Genomic DNA, 13,397 nt, shown 5'->3' on the forward strand with positions numbered 1-13,397 from the left:
GATGTAACAAACCATCCTCAAATTCAAGTACGTCGCATAAGTTTTTGGCACCACGTGTTGACAGTCTGGGAAAAAGCCGTGTCTTTTCAATACTGCCTTTGTTCTAGCTTGAAAAAGACATGGCTTTTTCATGGATTGTCAGCAGATGGTGCTCAGAACTTGTGCGATGTACTCAAAAGTCACATGGATGGCTTGTTGCATCTTGAGTCAGAATTTGCACTGAAGTTGGAATAAATCACAGCCTAGAAGAGTAGAGACTATGTTTTATGTCTCCCACCTGAATGGCTGGTGCTGCTCATCTTCAACTGAATATATAAAAGCTACTGCTGGAAGTTTTCCACACCTGGCTTTTAGTTGGCATTTCCTCCGGAATGGAAGTGTGCGTTCACATATCACCCAAATTTACCCCAAAGTCCCTGCAAGCTATCAGGGAGCACTTCACACACGATTAGAGTTTTTCATTGCATGTTAAAGTGTAGCCTGATTTATATCCAGGATTTTTTTAAAAATCCATTTTTTGTAGTGGTGGGTTTTTTGGCAACTTTGAACTGGCAGTAAACCCACGGTAAAGCCTGCTGTCTGGGAAAGCTCCTGGATGTGCTCAAAGAAGTAGAAGCAAACTTGTCTGTTATTTAACTAGGAGTCCCCCAGGCCCCTTTTCACATGCACCTTTTCTGGGTCCCTGTGCCATCCCCAGTCCTGACAATTAATCTAGTTGCCCTGCTTCCAGGATCCTATTTCAGGCTGAACGGGCAGGGTCCTCTGATTGTGGGCCCAAAGTGCCACTAGGGATGTGCACAAAACCAGTTTGCTCGGTTCGGTTCAAATTCGAACCAGGTTCGAACCAGTACCCCATGGGTTAGCAACCCATGGAGGTGGTTGGCACCCTCGCTCTAGGCTACCCCAGCACCCCACAAGTGCAGTTATGGGGCTGCTGAAACCTCCATTCTTCCCTATGGAGAAAAACCTTAAAGGCACTTGTGGGGTGCTGGGGTGGCCCAGAGTTAGTGGCGGTCTAGTGCAAAGAGGGTGCCAACCACCCACATGGGTTGCTAACCCATGGGGTACTGGGTTTTGTTGTTTCTGAAGTGTTCTGAGTGTAGATTCTTTGGTAGCATATTAGATTTTCAATGACAAACCATGAATCCACTCTCATCTGCTAACCTTAGAGACACATAAACTTCAAAAATCACTTAAAAATCAGCCCTTTGCTCAATTCCTTTCAAATAATTCTGATAGCTTCCTTGCCCACCCTGGGAACTACCACCCACCACACTCCTTCCCCGCCGACGTGAAGCTATACATTTGCTGCAATCCTATTTATTCCCTATGAGGAATTCAAAAATACTTTAAAAATTCACCAATAATCAGAGAAGTGTCCAATTGCCTTGGGGTTTTGTGGGCAGTAGGCACCCCTGTCTGTCTACCATCTACCCCACTTTTGTGCCCCTAGATGCTCCACAATAGGTGATATGGGCTGGTTCGGGTCCCATTATACTCTATGAGAAAAATAATTGAAAATATTTCAAATATTCATAAAAAAACCGTAGGAGTGTCTGATTGCTTCAGGGTTTGGGTGGTTGTTGGCACCCATGGGTGCTCCACAATAAGGAATAATGGGCTGGTTCGAGTCCCATTATACCCTATGAGGAAAAAATAAAAATAATTTTCAAAAATTCATAAAAAATCGTACGAGTGTCTGATTGCTTTGGGGTTTGGCTGGTAGGTAGCCATGGGTGCCAGCTACCATCCCACCCACTTTTGGAGGTCTGAACTGGTTTGAACCAATTCAAACCAGTTCGAATCGAACCACCCCCTGGTTCGGTTCAGATTTGAACCTGCAGCTCGAACCTGATGGCTGGTTCGGTTTGAATTCGAACAGGTTTGCATATCCCTAAGTGCCACCACCTCACCAACCATTTATTTTGCTTGCCTCATCTTGATTGGGCCTGGCTTTCACTCCAGTTTTGACTCAGTGCCTGGCAGTCAATGTAGAGTACTCCTCCTCGTGTGGTCAATAAGGGCTGATGAGGGAGCTCAGGGAGTTACCAGAGTTACCATCCGTCAAGGAAGGATACTCACCCATAGGTGGGGATGGGGGCTGCAGTGGGAACTGGCAATGCTGGGCCATCTCGATCTGGAGGAGAATCAGCATGGGGCTTTCCTAGAGTGGAGGACAAACACAGTGTCAGGATTCACCGGGACTACACTTCTGGCGACTTGCTGTGCCATAGCAACTTGTGGATTTCCAGGCTGCCTCCTCCCTGTGAGGCTCTCCTTGAGCTATAAGAAGCTTCCTGTCTACAGCAGGCCTTCCCTTAATTTCAAGGTCTCTTTGGTCCTGACAGTGTTTGCATTTACTGATCTGGCTATTCAACTTCCTGACTCACCTGGCTTTCTGCCTGACCCCTGGCTCCTAGCTAGGAAAATAGGCAGCTGCCTTCTACCAAGTCAGACCACTGGTCCATCTAGCTCAGTACTGTCTACACCCTACACAGACTGGCAGTGGCTTCTCCAAGATTACAGGCAGGAGTCTCTCCCAGGCCTATCTTGGGAGATGCCAGGGAGGGAACTTGGATCTGCTCTTCCTAGAGCGGCTCCATCCCCTAAGGGGAATATCTTACAGTAGTCTCCCATTTGAATGCAACCAGGGCAGACCCTGCTTAGCAAAGAAGACAACTAATGCATGCTACCACAAGACCAGCTCTCCTTGTCTCATCTGCATGGTTGATCTTTGCCTCTGCTCCTGACTTCATTCATTCATTTGAATTTGACCTTTTTGGGCAAGGTGATAGAGCGTGTGGTGGCGTCCCAGCTGCAGAGGGTCATGGATGATACGGATTATCTGGACCCTTTTCAATCTGGCTTCCGCCCCGGATATGGGACTGAGACTGCCTTGGTTGCTCTAGTGGATGACCTATGCCAGGAACTAGACAGGGGGAGTGTGTCCCTGTTAGTTCTACTGGACCTCTCGGCGGCGTTCGATACCATCGACCATGGTATCCTTCTGGGCCGTCTCTCGAGTATGGGAATCAGAGGTACTGTGTTGCAGTGGTTCCGGTCCTTTATTGGAGGAAGGGTCTAGAAGATGGTGCTGGGGGACTACTGCTCGGCTCCGTGGCCATTGGCCTGTGGGGTCCCACAGGGTTTGGTCTTATCCCCCATGCTGTTTAACATCTACATGAAACCGCTGGGAGAGGTAATCCGGGGACTTGGATTGAGTTGTCAGCAATATGTGGATGACACTCAGCTCTATCTCTCCTTGTCACCTGATCCTAGGGAGTCGGTGGATGTCCTGAATCGGGGGCTGGAGGCCGTGATGGGTTGGATGTGGGCTAATGAACTGAAATTGAATCCAGACAAGACGGAGGTAATGTTGGTCAGTAGGAGAGCCAATCGGGATGAGGAGATTTTACTGGTTCTGGATGGGCTTGCACTCCCCTTGAAGGAACAAGTACGCAGCTTGGGGGTATTACTGGACCCGGCTCTGCTTTTGGAAGCTCAGGTGGAGGCGGTGGCCAGGGGTGCCTTTGCACGGCTTCGGCTAGTGCGCCAGATGCGTCCCTTTCTCGAGAAGGCAGATCTGGCCACAGTTACCCATACCTTAGTCACGTCGGGAGTACATCACACCCATTTTGAAAGAGCTGCACTGGCTACCAATTTGTTTCCGGGTCCAATTCAAGGTGCTGGTTTTGACCTTTAAAACCCTAAACGGTTTGGGCCCGGGATACCTGAGGGACCGCCTGCTCCCAAGGGTTGCTGCCCGCTTGACAAGCTCATCTGAGGGGGCTCTGCTCTGGGTGCCGACAATGAGGGAGGCTCGGTTGTTATGCACGTGGGACAGGGCCTTCTCTGTTGCTGCCCCCAGACTCTGGAATGCTCTCCTGGTGGCTATTCACTCCTCAGTTTCCATCACAGCTTTTAGAAAAAATGTAAAATCTTGGCTTTTTGCCCAGGCATTTATTTGATTCTCTGCTGCTGCTCTTTATAATCTTTACTAGTAAATGCAGGCCCGTTGAATAACGGGCGCTAGTGAGTGCTCCAGGCCCCCCGGCCGCCATTCCCCCTCACGCCGCCGCCCTCTATGCCGCGGCCGGTCTCCCCGGCCGGGCAAGGGCCCCAAGCCGCCCGGCTTCGCCGGCAGTGCCAGGCGTCGGCAGCAGCTTCGTCACCACCTCGGCCGGCTTCCCCCGACGACTCCTCCCCCCGCCCCACTTCGGTGGCGCGGCCAGGCCGCGGCCATGGCTCCGCCGCCGCCTTGGCCGCACCGTGTCCTCTGGCCAAGGCGGCGGCTCTGCCGCCGCCTCGGCCAGTGCTCCCCTCCGCTGCATACCCGGCTTCTTCGGGGAGGCCGCTTCTGGCCGCCCAAGATGTCCGCTGGGTCCTGGTGTTCGTTTGTCCCTTGCTCTGTTCTGGGCATGCGCTGTGCGCATGCCCAGAACAGGCCAGGCACGAACGCACGCTTGGTGTCCGTCCACGGACGGACACCAAGCATTTTATTAGAGAGGATTGCTTTTATGCTTTTTGTTTTAAATTTTTAAATCAGATTTGTTTAATATTTCCCCCCCACTTAATATTTTAATTGTGTCTTTTTTACCATCTTGTGTTAAATTTTTTTTGCTGTAAACTGCCTTGGGATTGCTTTAATGAAAGGCGGTATATAAATTTAACAATAAATAAATAAATATAAATAAATAAAATTTCTATACCGCTCTTCCAAAAAATGGCTCAGAGCAGTTTACATAGAGACATAATAAATAAATAAGATGGATCCCTGTCCCCAAAGGGCTCACAATCTAAAGTGGGTGGGATCAGGAGACACAATGAATATGTTGAAAGAGGAAAGCAACAGGAAATGAAGACCAAAATATTTTATTTTAAGAGGTTTTAAATGAAGAAATAATTTCTTTGATGGGTTTCCATTCTCTGCTCTAGCTTGATGATAGGAAGTGGCAAAACAAGCTCTAAAAACATAGTAGAGAAAGAAATGATGAAAGAGAAAGCAGGAATTGAGACTGAGCAAGTCCTGCCAAGCAGGAGGACCCAGGAGAACATGGCACAGGAGAACATCCTCAGTGCCTTAATGAGGCTGAAGGTGTCCTGGCTGCAAACTCTAGAGCACCCTGCGGCCCCTTTGCTCTCTGTGCCTCCCCTTTGCTCCCCACCACCCCAGGTACAGCATGGCAGAGGCATGCCTGCGCTCCAGATGAATGCAGCCAGGTGAGTGGCTGAGCCTGGGAAGTGGTGGTGGGCAGCAGGAGTGCTGTGCACCACGCCGGGGGTGTGCAGCACCGCCACCGTGTGCTGGCCCTTTAGTGCCCGCATGCTCCCCTCCCGCAATGGCGGAGACATGGCCATGTTCTCGGTAATGTGTACAGTTCCTAAGTTGCTATACAAATTTACTGTTAAATGAAGGAAAAAATGATACACAAAGTTGTGACTTAAGAAGAAACACGAGAGGGCAGTTCACACTATTGCAATTAGGGTAGGATAACTTTCTACCCTAATTCGGGAGCTGTTTGCTGGTCCTCTGTCAGGCGAAACCGAGGTCAGAGGTGCCCTCCGTGCTTGTGTGCTATGCAGCAGCTGGGCCAGAAGACATTTCCTCCAACCTCATTCAACAGCTGGGTACAGCAGCTGGGTGGGAGGGAGACATCTGGCTCAGCTGCTGCTTAGCACACAAGCACAGAGGGCACCTCCGACCTTGATCTCAACTGACAGATGATCAGCAAACAGGAGTGTGTACAGCTTCTGAGTTAGGGTAGGATGCTTCTCTTACCCTAATTACAATCATGTGAACTGCCCTAATGTCAAGAGTGCTGATGAGAGGGTTAGGGTCGAGAGTGCTGATGAGAGGCAACTTCCTCACTATGTCAGCTGATCCCATGAAGAGGCAGATCTGGCCTGTCACTCGTTCACTGGTCATGCCACTTTTGGATCATTGAAATACACTATATGTAGAACTGCTCCTGAAGAATATTAAAAAGCTTCAGCTCATGTCTAACACAGTGGCTAGGTGTGCTGTTGGGTGGGGTTCAGGGCACTATCCCCCTGATTCTGCAGGAGCTCCACTGGCTGCCAATCTGCTTCTGGGTCCAGTTCAGGGTGCTTGTTATTTAAAGCCCCAAATGGCTTGGGCCCTAAGTATCTGAAGGACCAACGACTCCCAATTTAATCTGCAAGGTCTTCTAGGGGACCCTGCTGACATAATCTGAAACTAGTTTGTTGTGCATGCGGGGCAGGGCTAGTGTTCCTTCTAACAGGGGTTTCCAGATCTGGTTGACTACAACTCCCATAATCCCCAGCCAAAGGCCATTGCAGCTGGGGATGCTGACAGTTGTAGTCAACATCATCTGGGAATCCCTGTTAGAGGGAACAGTGGGCAGGGACTTTTCAGTGATTGCCCCCAGATTGTGGAACACTCTTCTTGGGAATGTCTGTTCTCTCTTTACACTCTGAGCCTTTGATGGACAGCTGAAGGTCCTGTCCCGTGTACACAAAAGGTGAACTTCAGCTGGCGTTGGCACATGAAGCAGGCCCCCCAGAAGCCCTTGTAGGGTAGGTAGATTCAATTGGGAGTAGTCAGTCCTTCAGATAATGGGGGCCCAAACTTCTTAGGGCTTTAAAGATAATAACCAGCACCTTGAACTGCACCTTTGGAGAGTAACTGAGTGAAGAGGCACCTTTTCAAGGAATGATTTTCTTCTGTTTAACAGGGGGAAAGCTACTGTCCCTCTCCAACCCCAGCACAGCATCCCTTCAGTGGCTGTTGCTGGTGTCCACCTTGAGTTCCTTTTTAGATTGTGAGCCTTTTGAGGACAGGGAGCCATATTGATTTACTATTATTTTTCTATGTAAACCTCTTTGAGAAGTCTTTTTGGAAAAGCAGTATATAGATATTTGTAGTAAAAGGCTACATTGGCCTGGCTATAATTGTTGAGTTGTTTTTTAAAAAACATTTCCATATACTGCTAACATTTGATGGGATCGTTTGCTCTTGGAGTGCCTGTTTTGTTATGTATTATGTTTGTATACAGTTGTATATTTTATGTTGAACCCCTCTTTGAAGCGGATGGCAAAAGGTGATCTATAAAACTTTAAAATAAATAAGTACATAAAAATAAGAAGAGGGAAAGAAAGAAAATGGCAGCCGAACAACAGAAGGGGCTGCTTTCCTGAGGATAAGGAAGCCTCTTACCATAAAGCTGTTCAATCCCCATAACATCATCTAGCGGGAGCTGGTAGAGGTGGGGCAATCCAACAGGGCCCTGGTAATATGGGATCATGATGGACTCCTTCACAGAAGAGTGGGCCAACCCCAAAGCATGGCCAAATTCATGCACTGCTACAGCAAAGAGATCCGTGCCACGACCTAATGTCAAGAAAGAGAGAGAAATTTGCTCATAACACAACTTCGCTTTGTGCCTTGATCCGTCCTCCCACCCCACACTGAATGTACCTGGTGAGTTGTTATTTGGGTCATATATCCATGTTTCTTCATCATCAAAATGAGTGTCACCAGAGATGGGGTGTTCACCGGGGAAAAAAGCATGGGCCAGGGTGCCTCCGGGCCCATCGAAGGGGTAGCTGTCTTCGTGATAGGAGCGGCTGAAGTCCACCAGGATGTCAGCTTGTCCGGAGCTCGCTTCTTTGAAGGTCAAGGCTGAGGCATTGCTCCAGGCCCGAAAGGCATAGTAAAGAAGATTACGGATGCTCTCGCGAGGCAGGTTGGAGGACTGGGGGTAGGAACGGACACTGCAGTGGGAAAATGAAGAGTCAAGTGTGGAACTGAAGTAAATGAATAACTAGATTAGGTGATTAGAGAAAACAGTATAGCAGTGCTCAGAAGAGGAGTGAAATAAGGATAGGAACATGAGAAAATGCAGGTGATACATTATCACTTGAGGAAAAGTGGTTGTTAGAATAAGAGTTGAACAGAACGAAAGGAGATTAACGGAAGGATGAGCTCAATCAATAAAACGAGATAGCGGGAACGTAAACCACAGGAAGAAAGAGTAACAGGAAATGAAGCGTGGTAAGTGGTTTAACTCCCCTCAGCCCCCCACTCTCTCTCCCTGGAGGAAGGGGTTGGGCGGGCATTGCTTACTGCCACGTCAAGTCTTTCTTTCCCCAGATCGAGCTGCTGAGAGCATAACGTTTCCTTCTTCGCCGGCGGCGACGCATCAGCTCAGAGGTGCCGATGATGTCAGGAAGGGAGCAGCGAGGCTGGCTCATCATCTTCAGGGTCTTCTCATCTGCAAAGAAGACGTAGTGGAGCTAGTCAGCTGGGTTCCCGAACGATTCCCTGCTAGGCCCAACCTCCCTTTCAGACCTGGCAGATGAGCCATAATCATGGATGCATGATAGGGTTGCTTATGTGGTATAGTCTTCCAAAATGACCAATACAGGGGCATAGCAAGGTGCATGGGAAGAGAGCTGTTCTTGTGAAGCAAGTGTGAATTGCCCCCTTTGCTAAGCAGGGTCCACCCTGGTTTGCATTTGAATGGGAGTCTACATGTGTGAGCAGGGGAAGATATTCCCCTTAGGGATGGAGGCGCTCTGGGAAGAGCATCAGCATGCTCCAGAAGGTTCTAAGTTCCCTTCCTGGCACTTCCAAGATAGGGCTGAGAGAGACTCCTGCTTGCAACCTTGGAGAAGCTGCTGCCAGTCTGTGTAGACAATACTGAGTTAGATGGACCAAGGGTCTGACTCAGTATAAGGTAGCTTCCTATGCTCCTAAGGTTGGAGTGGACCCTGGGAGAAAAAATGAAGATGGTCCCCTGCCTTCCTACCTCCCTGTCGTCTTCTTCAGAAAGCCAGAAGGAGGAGAACAAAGAGCAAGCCGCTACTCAGTTGGCAAGCCCCCTCTCCCTGTGCTTACCCAGCACCCCAGTTCAATTATAGGTATAACCCTGAGCAGATGCAGGGCTCACACTTGTCTGTAAGCCAGGCTGCCCGACCTGCAAGCTTGCTTGACCACTCGTCCTAGAGGAGCACAGACTGATGGTGCTTACTTCCACAAACAGGGGCGTATCTAGGGTAGGGCAGGCAGGGCATGTGCCCCGGGCGCCACGTGAAGGGGGGGCGCCATTTTGTAAAATTAAAACATTTTTTTAAAATGGCCACCAAAAACAAAATGGCCATTGTGCATGCTCAAATGGCCTCTGTGAGGCCCTAGGCCATGTCAGGCCTCACAGAGGCCATTTGAGCTTGCATGGCAGCCATTTTGTTTTCCGTGTATATATATATATATATATATTGGCCCCCGCACATGCTCAGATGGTCCCTGTAAAGCCCTAGAGGCCAGCGAGGGGAGGGGGAACCTTTGCAGACCCACCCCACAGCCTTTAGGAAGCCCCCGAAGGGGCTATAGGTATTTTTAAAAATTTAATATAATATCACTGTACACATATTCAGTTTGGCACTATGTACAGAGAATCAGGGCTTGTGAATAATGAGCTGAAGCTTATGAGCTAGGATTGTATTCATTTGCTCTTACTTTGTTTCTTGTGACAAGTGAGTTAAACGTGATGTCTTAATAATATGGCTATTAATGGTGAGTTTGTCTTTCATTCAGTGTGAAATCCTTAGTATTAAGGCCCACTGGGAGTTTCTTGCTCTCTTTCTCTCATTTTAACTGTCTTTCTGAAATATATTATAGATATATAAAATAGAATATATTCTAAGCAGTGACACAGTTCACTCTGCATATCCTTTAATTATTTTCAGAGTATCTGGGAAAAGCCAAATTCTCCATTTATTTTTAAAACTTATGTAATAGTGATGCTACAATGTATAGTAGAGAATTAGACAGGCACTTCTGTTTAGTTGTCCAAGTACACCTCCACATAGTATTTGGGTATTTCATGAGCCCCAGCATACTGAAATTTGTAGTTTTCCAGCACTTTTTGGTCTGGCTACACCCACAGCTAAATCGTTTTTGAAATATTAAAAGATTAACGAGCTTGACTTGTATTTTTGAGCTGATATTATGGTAAAGTTATTGAAAGATGGGTGTCAGATGTTTGGACAGGGGGCGCAATTCCAGTGCTTGCCCTAGGCCTCTGTCCACAAATTCCAGTGTTTATGGAAGGTGTCAGGATTACTCATTCCTGCCTCGGAGTCATTGTCGGAAGCATTCCAAGGAGTGGGTTGTGGAACCATTTGGATAAACTGGTATATGTGAGCTAGCACTGAGGGCCTTAGTGCAGATCTGGGTTAGCAGGGGCTAGGCTCCGTTGGGCTCACATGTCCCAGACCTACAGAAGGCACAATTTAACTCAGAGGCCTAAGGAAAATGGCCTGACATCCAGCCAGTCCTCAGGGGCAGAACCTTGAAACCCTCAGGAGTGGAGCCCGAACCCTCTTCCCCACCACATACTACCCACCCAAGACTCTACTCTTCCTTGCAAGGCCCTGCTAATGCCTGGAGACAGAACCTCTAATTCTCTCAGGAGTGGAGTCAACGGCTCCAAGCTACAGCTCTACATCTTTAAGACCCTTCCGGCTCCTTGCAGAAAAGTGTGGCTAGAGCAGTCACCACATTTTCAGTTCTCACTTTTGTCAGTGCTCTGCCCTTTCAATTTCCCATCGCTACCTAAAAACCTGGCTTTTTATCTAGGCTTTTCATGTTTAAGGAGTTTTGTGATGGGGAAGCATCTGCTTTGCCATGGGTTTTTGAATGTATGAATATTAACACTGCTTTTATTCTTCTTTTGTTGCAGTGTATATTTTGTTTTCATGATTAATGCATTCTGTGAATAAATGAAATAATCCCAAGGAGCTCACCCAGATGCTGGAAATACTGTTGACTACTGACTTCCACTGCTGCTCCTTGTCTAACACCCCAAATCTATCCTAGCATTCCACAGCTCCATAGCCAGACTGAGACACTGATACACGGCCAGATCGATATACCCCAAATATGTTCCTTGCAGCTATAAGTTGTGAAGGCAATAAATGTGAGGTCCAGCCACATGGTATCCTGAAGGACCAGAAGCCAAGCGGTTGGAATTGGCTGTGAGTCTGATTCCATGCCCAGGAATACAGGACGCTACCTTCCACCAAGCCAAGAGAGCTCTCCAGGGTCCAAAGAAGAGGTCTTTCCCATCACCTGCTCTCTTACGCAGGTGTTCCCAAGCTTGGACCCCCAGATATTGCTGGACTACAACTCCCATCATCCCCTGCCACAATGGCACTCAGCCATTAAGGACATAAGAAAAGCCCTGCTGGATAAGGCCCAAGGCCCACCTAGTCCAGCATCCTGTTTCACACAGTGGCCCACCAGATGCCTCTGGGAAGCTCACAGGCAAGAGCTGAGGGCATGCCCTCTCTCCTGTAGTTGTTCCCCTAAAACTGGTATTTCGGGGCATCTTGCCTCTAAGGCTAGAGGTGGCCTATAGCCATCAAAACTAGTAGCCATTGATAGATCTGTCCTCCATGAATGTCTCTAACCCCCTCTTAAAGCCTTCCAGGCTGTTGGTTGACACCACATCTTGTGGCAGATAATTCCCTAGGCCAGGGTTTCTTAACCTTGGGCACCCAGATGTTGTTGGACTACAACTCCCAGAATCCCCAGACATGGCCTTTGTGGCTGGGGATTCTGGGAGCTGTAGTCCAACAACATCTAGGGGCCCAAGGTTAAGAAACCCTGCCCTAGGCTGATAATGCGTTGTGTGAAAAAGTACTTCCTTTTGTCGGCCCTACATTCCTTGGCAATCACTGTGGCAGGAGATGATGGGAGCTGTAGACCAACAATGTCTTGGGAACTCCTGATCTAATCTTTTTAGCTGAAGATACCAGAGATTAAATTTGGAACCTTCTGCATGCAAAGAAGGTGCTCTCCAACAGAGCGATGGCCCCTGCCCAGGAAAGGGAAGCATACAATTGCCACCATGTGTGTCATGTGAAAGGGCCCTAGTGTGATGAGAAAGGCACCTTATGACACCTTAGAACCAATATATATCTTTATTGCTGGTTAAGGAGTGGTATCTATCTTTTAGGTATCTATCTTTCAGTAGGGGAAACAACTTTTAAATTCCAAACTGGCAGCATATTTAGATAATATTCTTATCCCCAAATTTAGGTGTCTATTTACTCTTGCCTGCCTAAATGCCCTTCTGACGGCTGTTAGGGATGGTAAATATAAAGGGATTCCGTTTAACTTAAGTATTTGTCCCTTTGGAATGGGTGCCGTAGAAATTACCCCTCATGTTATTTTATACTGTAAATTTTATAGCGATGCTTGTTTAAAACTAATTTCTCCTCTTTTCGGGAAGTTTCTGGGTCACTCTGATGAATTTTATTTAGAATGTTTGTTATCTAACTTTTGTAAAGAGATTACTTTCCATGTGGCTAGGTTTTGCTACATTGTTTGTATTACACGCTCTAGACTTACGTGATTTTTTTGTTGTACTGTCTGATCTATGATCATAATAAAGTCTATTCTATTCTATTCTATTCTATCTTTATTGCTATTTCACAGATATCCAGGACTTAGGTCTGACACATCTGACCCTGGTGCTGTTCCTAAAAGAGGTGGCAACCCTACCCAACTATCATTTCCCTCAAAGAACAAGGGGAGCCTAGCTCCTGTTGGTACTTCACCCGGCTTCAAGAGCATACCCAGTGCTCCAGTCATGGGCAGGCCTGCAAATTTTTGCATTGTTCTGATGGCATTGGTCAATTCTTCTGGGCTTTGGAGACGGGCTGCCATGGGGTCTGGTGGAGGAAGGTAGCCAAAACGGGTCAGCCATTCCTGTGAGAACATAATAAAAGGATGGGCGTATTAGTCAGTAGACAGGCACGTGTACAGGGCTGCCACATTTTCGCTCTCTCTCACACAGGGCTTCTGTGCCTTCACAGCTATATGACAGGAAGAAATTCAACAGGTATGGCTTTCCCTGTGTGGAAATGGAAATACATGGAAAGTTTATCTGCTGGCTTTCTGCCTATCAAACAGTTGCTAAAGGCAGAAGGGCCCTACCAGAAAGAGGCGGCGACTCTACAAAAAGGTGGCTAATGAGTGTTAAGAGGTCTTGTGAATGTAATCACAGGCAGCGTAGTGTAAAGACTGAGGAAAACATGGCTGAGGAACTCTCTTGCACACAAACTCAATACTGTACATGTTTGTAGAGAACTGGAGGTCCTAAGTCATTTGTGTGACTATGGGAACAGATAACTCCCCTATTACACCCGTCCTGAGTGGGTTCCCCACTTCCTTCCCCATTATCTGAATCCTTCCCCATTATCTGAGCGGGGTAAAGGAATAGGGAGAGATCTCCTCACATAAGGCCAAAGAAGCTTTTCAGAGGACTGCAAAAACTAAGCCTGAAAGGGGGGGTCAGTTAAAGCGGTGTGCATAAAACCAGTTCCCCCAGCTCGGTTCAAATCTGACC

General features: G+C 47.8%; 1 protein-coding gene across 8 annotated transcripts in view; it reads right to left on the reverse strand.

Moving 5' to 3' along the window:
• Positions 1-13,397, reverse strand: part of MMP25 (matrix metallopeptidase 25) — a 35,557-nt gene that overhangs the window by 8,222 nt on the left and 13,938 nt on the right. For 6 of the 8 annotated variants that reach the window (XM_053261575.1, XM_053261573.1, XM_053261569.1 and 3 more), the window contains 5 exons: positions 12,625-12,757; positions 8,108-8,255; positions 7,460-7,755; positions 7,199-7,372; positions 2,083-2,164 (listed from right to left, as the gene is read on the reverse strand). In XM_053261575.1, the coding sequence (XP_053117550.1) occupies positions 2,083-2,164; positions 7,199-7,372; positions 7,460-7,755; positions 8,108-8,255; positions 12,625-12,715 (791 nt within the window). In that variant the 5' untranslated portion in view covers positions 12,716-12,757. The remainder of the gene's footprint in view (positions 1-2,082; positions 2,165-7,198; positions 7,373-7,459; positions 7,756-8,107; positions 8,256-12,624; positions 12,758-13,397) is intronic. The other 2 variants (XM_053261577.1, XM_053261576.1) reach the window with 1 other exon arrangement.

Source organism: Hemicordylus capensis, chromosome 6, assembly GCF_027244095.1.
Source record: "Hemicordylus capensis ecotype Gifberg chromosome 6, rHemCap1.1.pri, whole genome shotgun sequence".
Lineage (NCBI taxonomy): Eukaryota > Metazoa > Chordata > Lepidosauria > Squamata > Cordylidae > Hemicordylus > Hemicordylus capensis.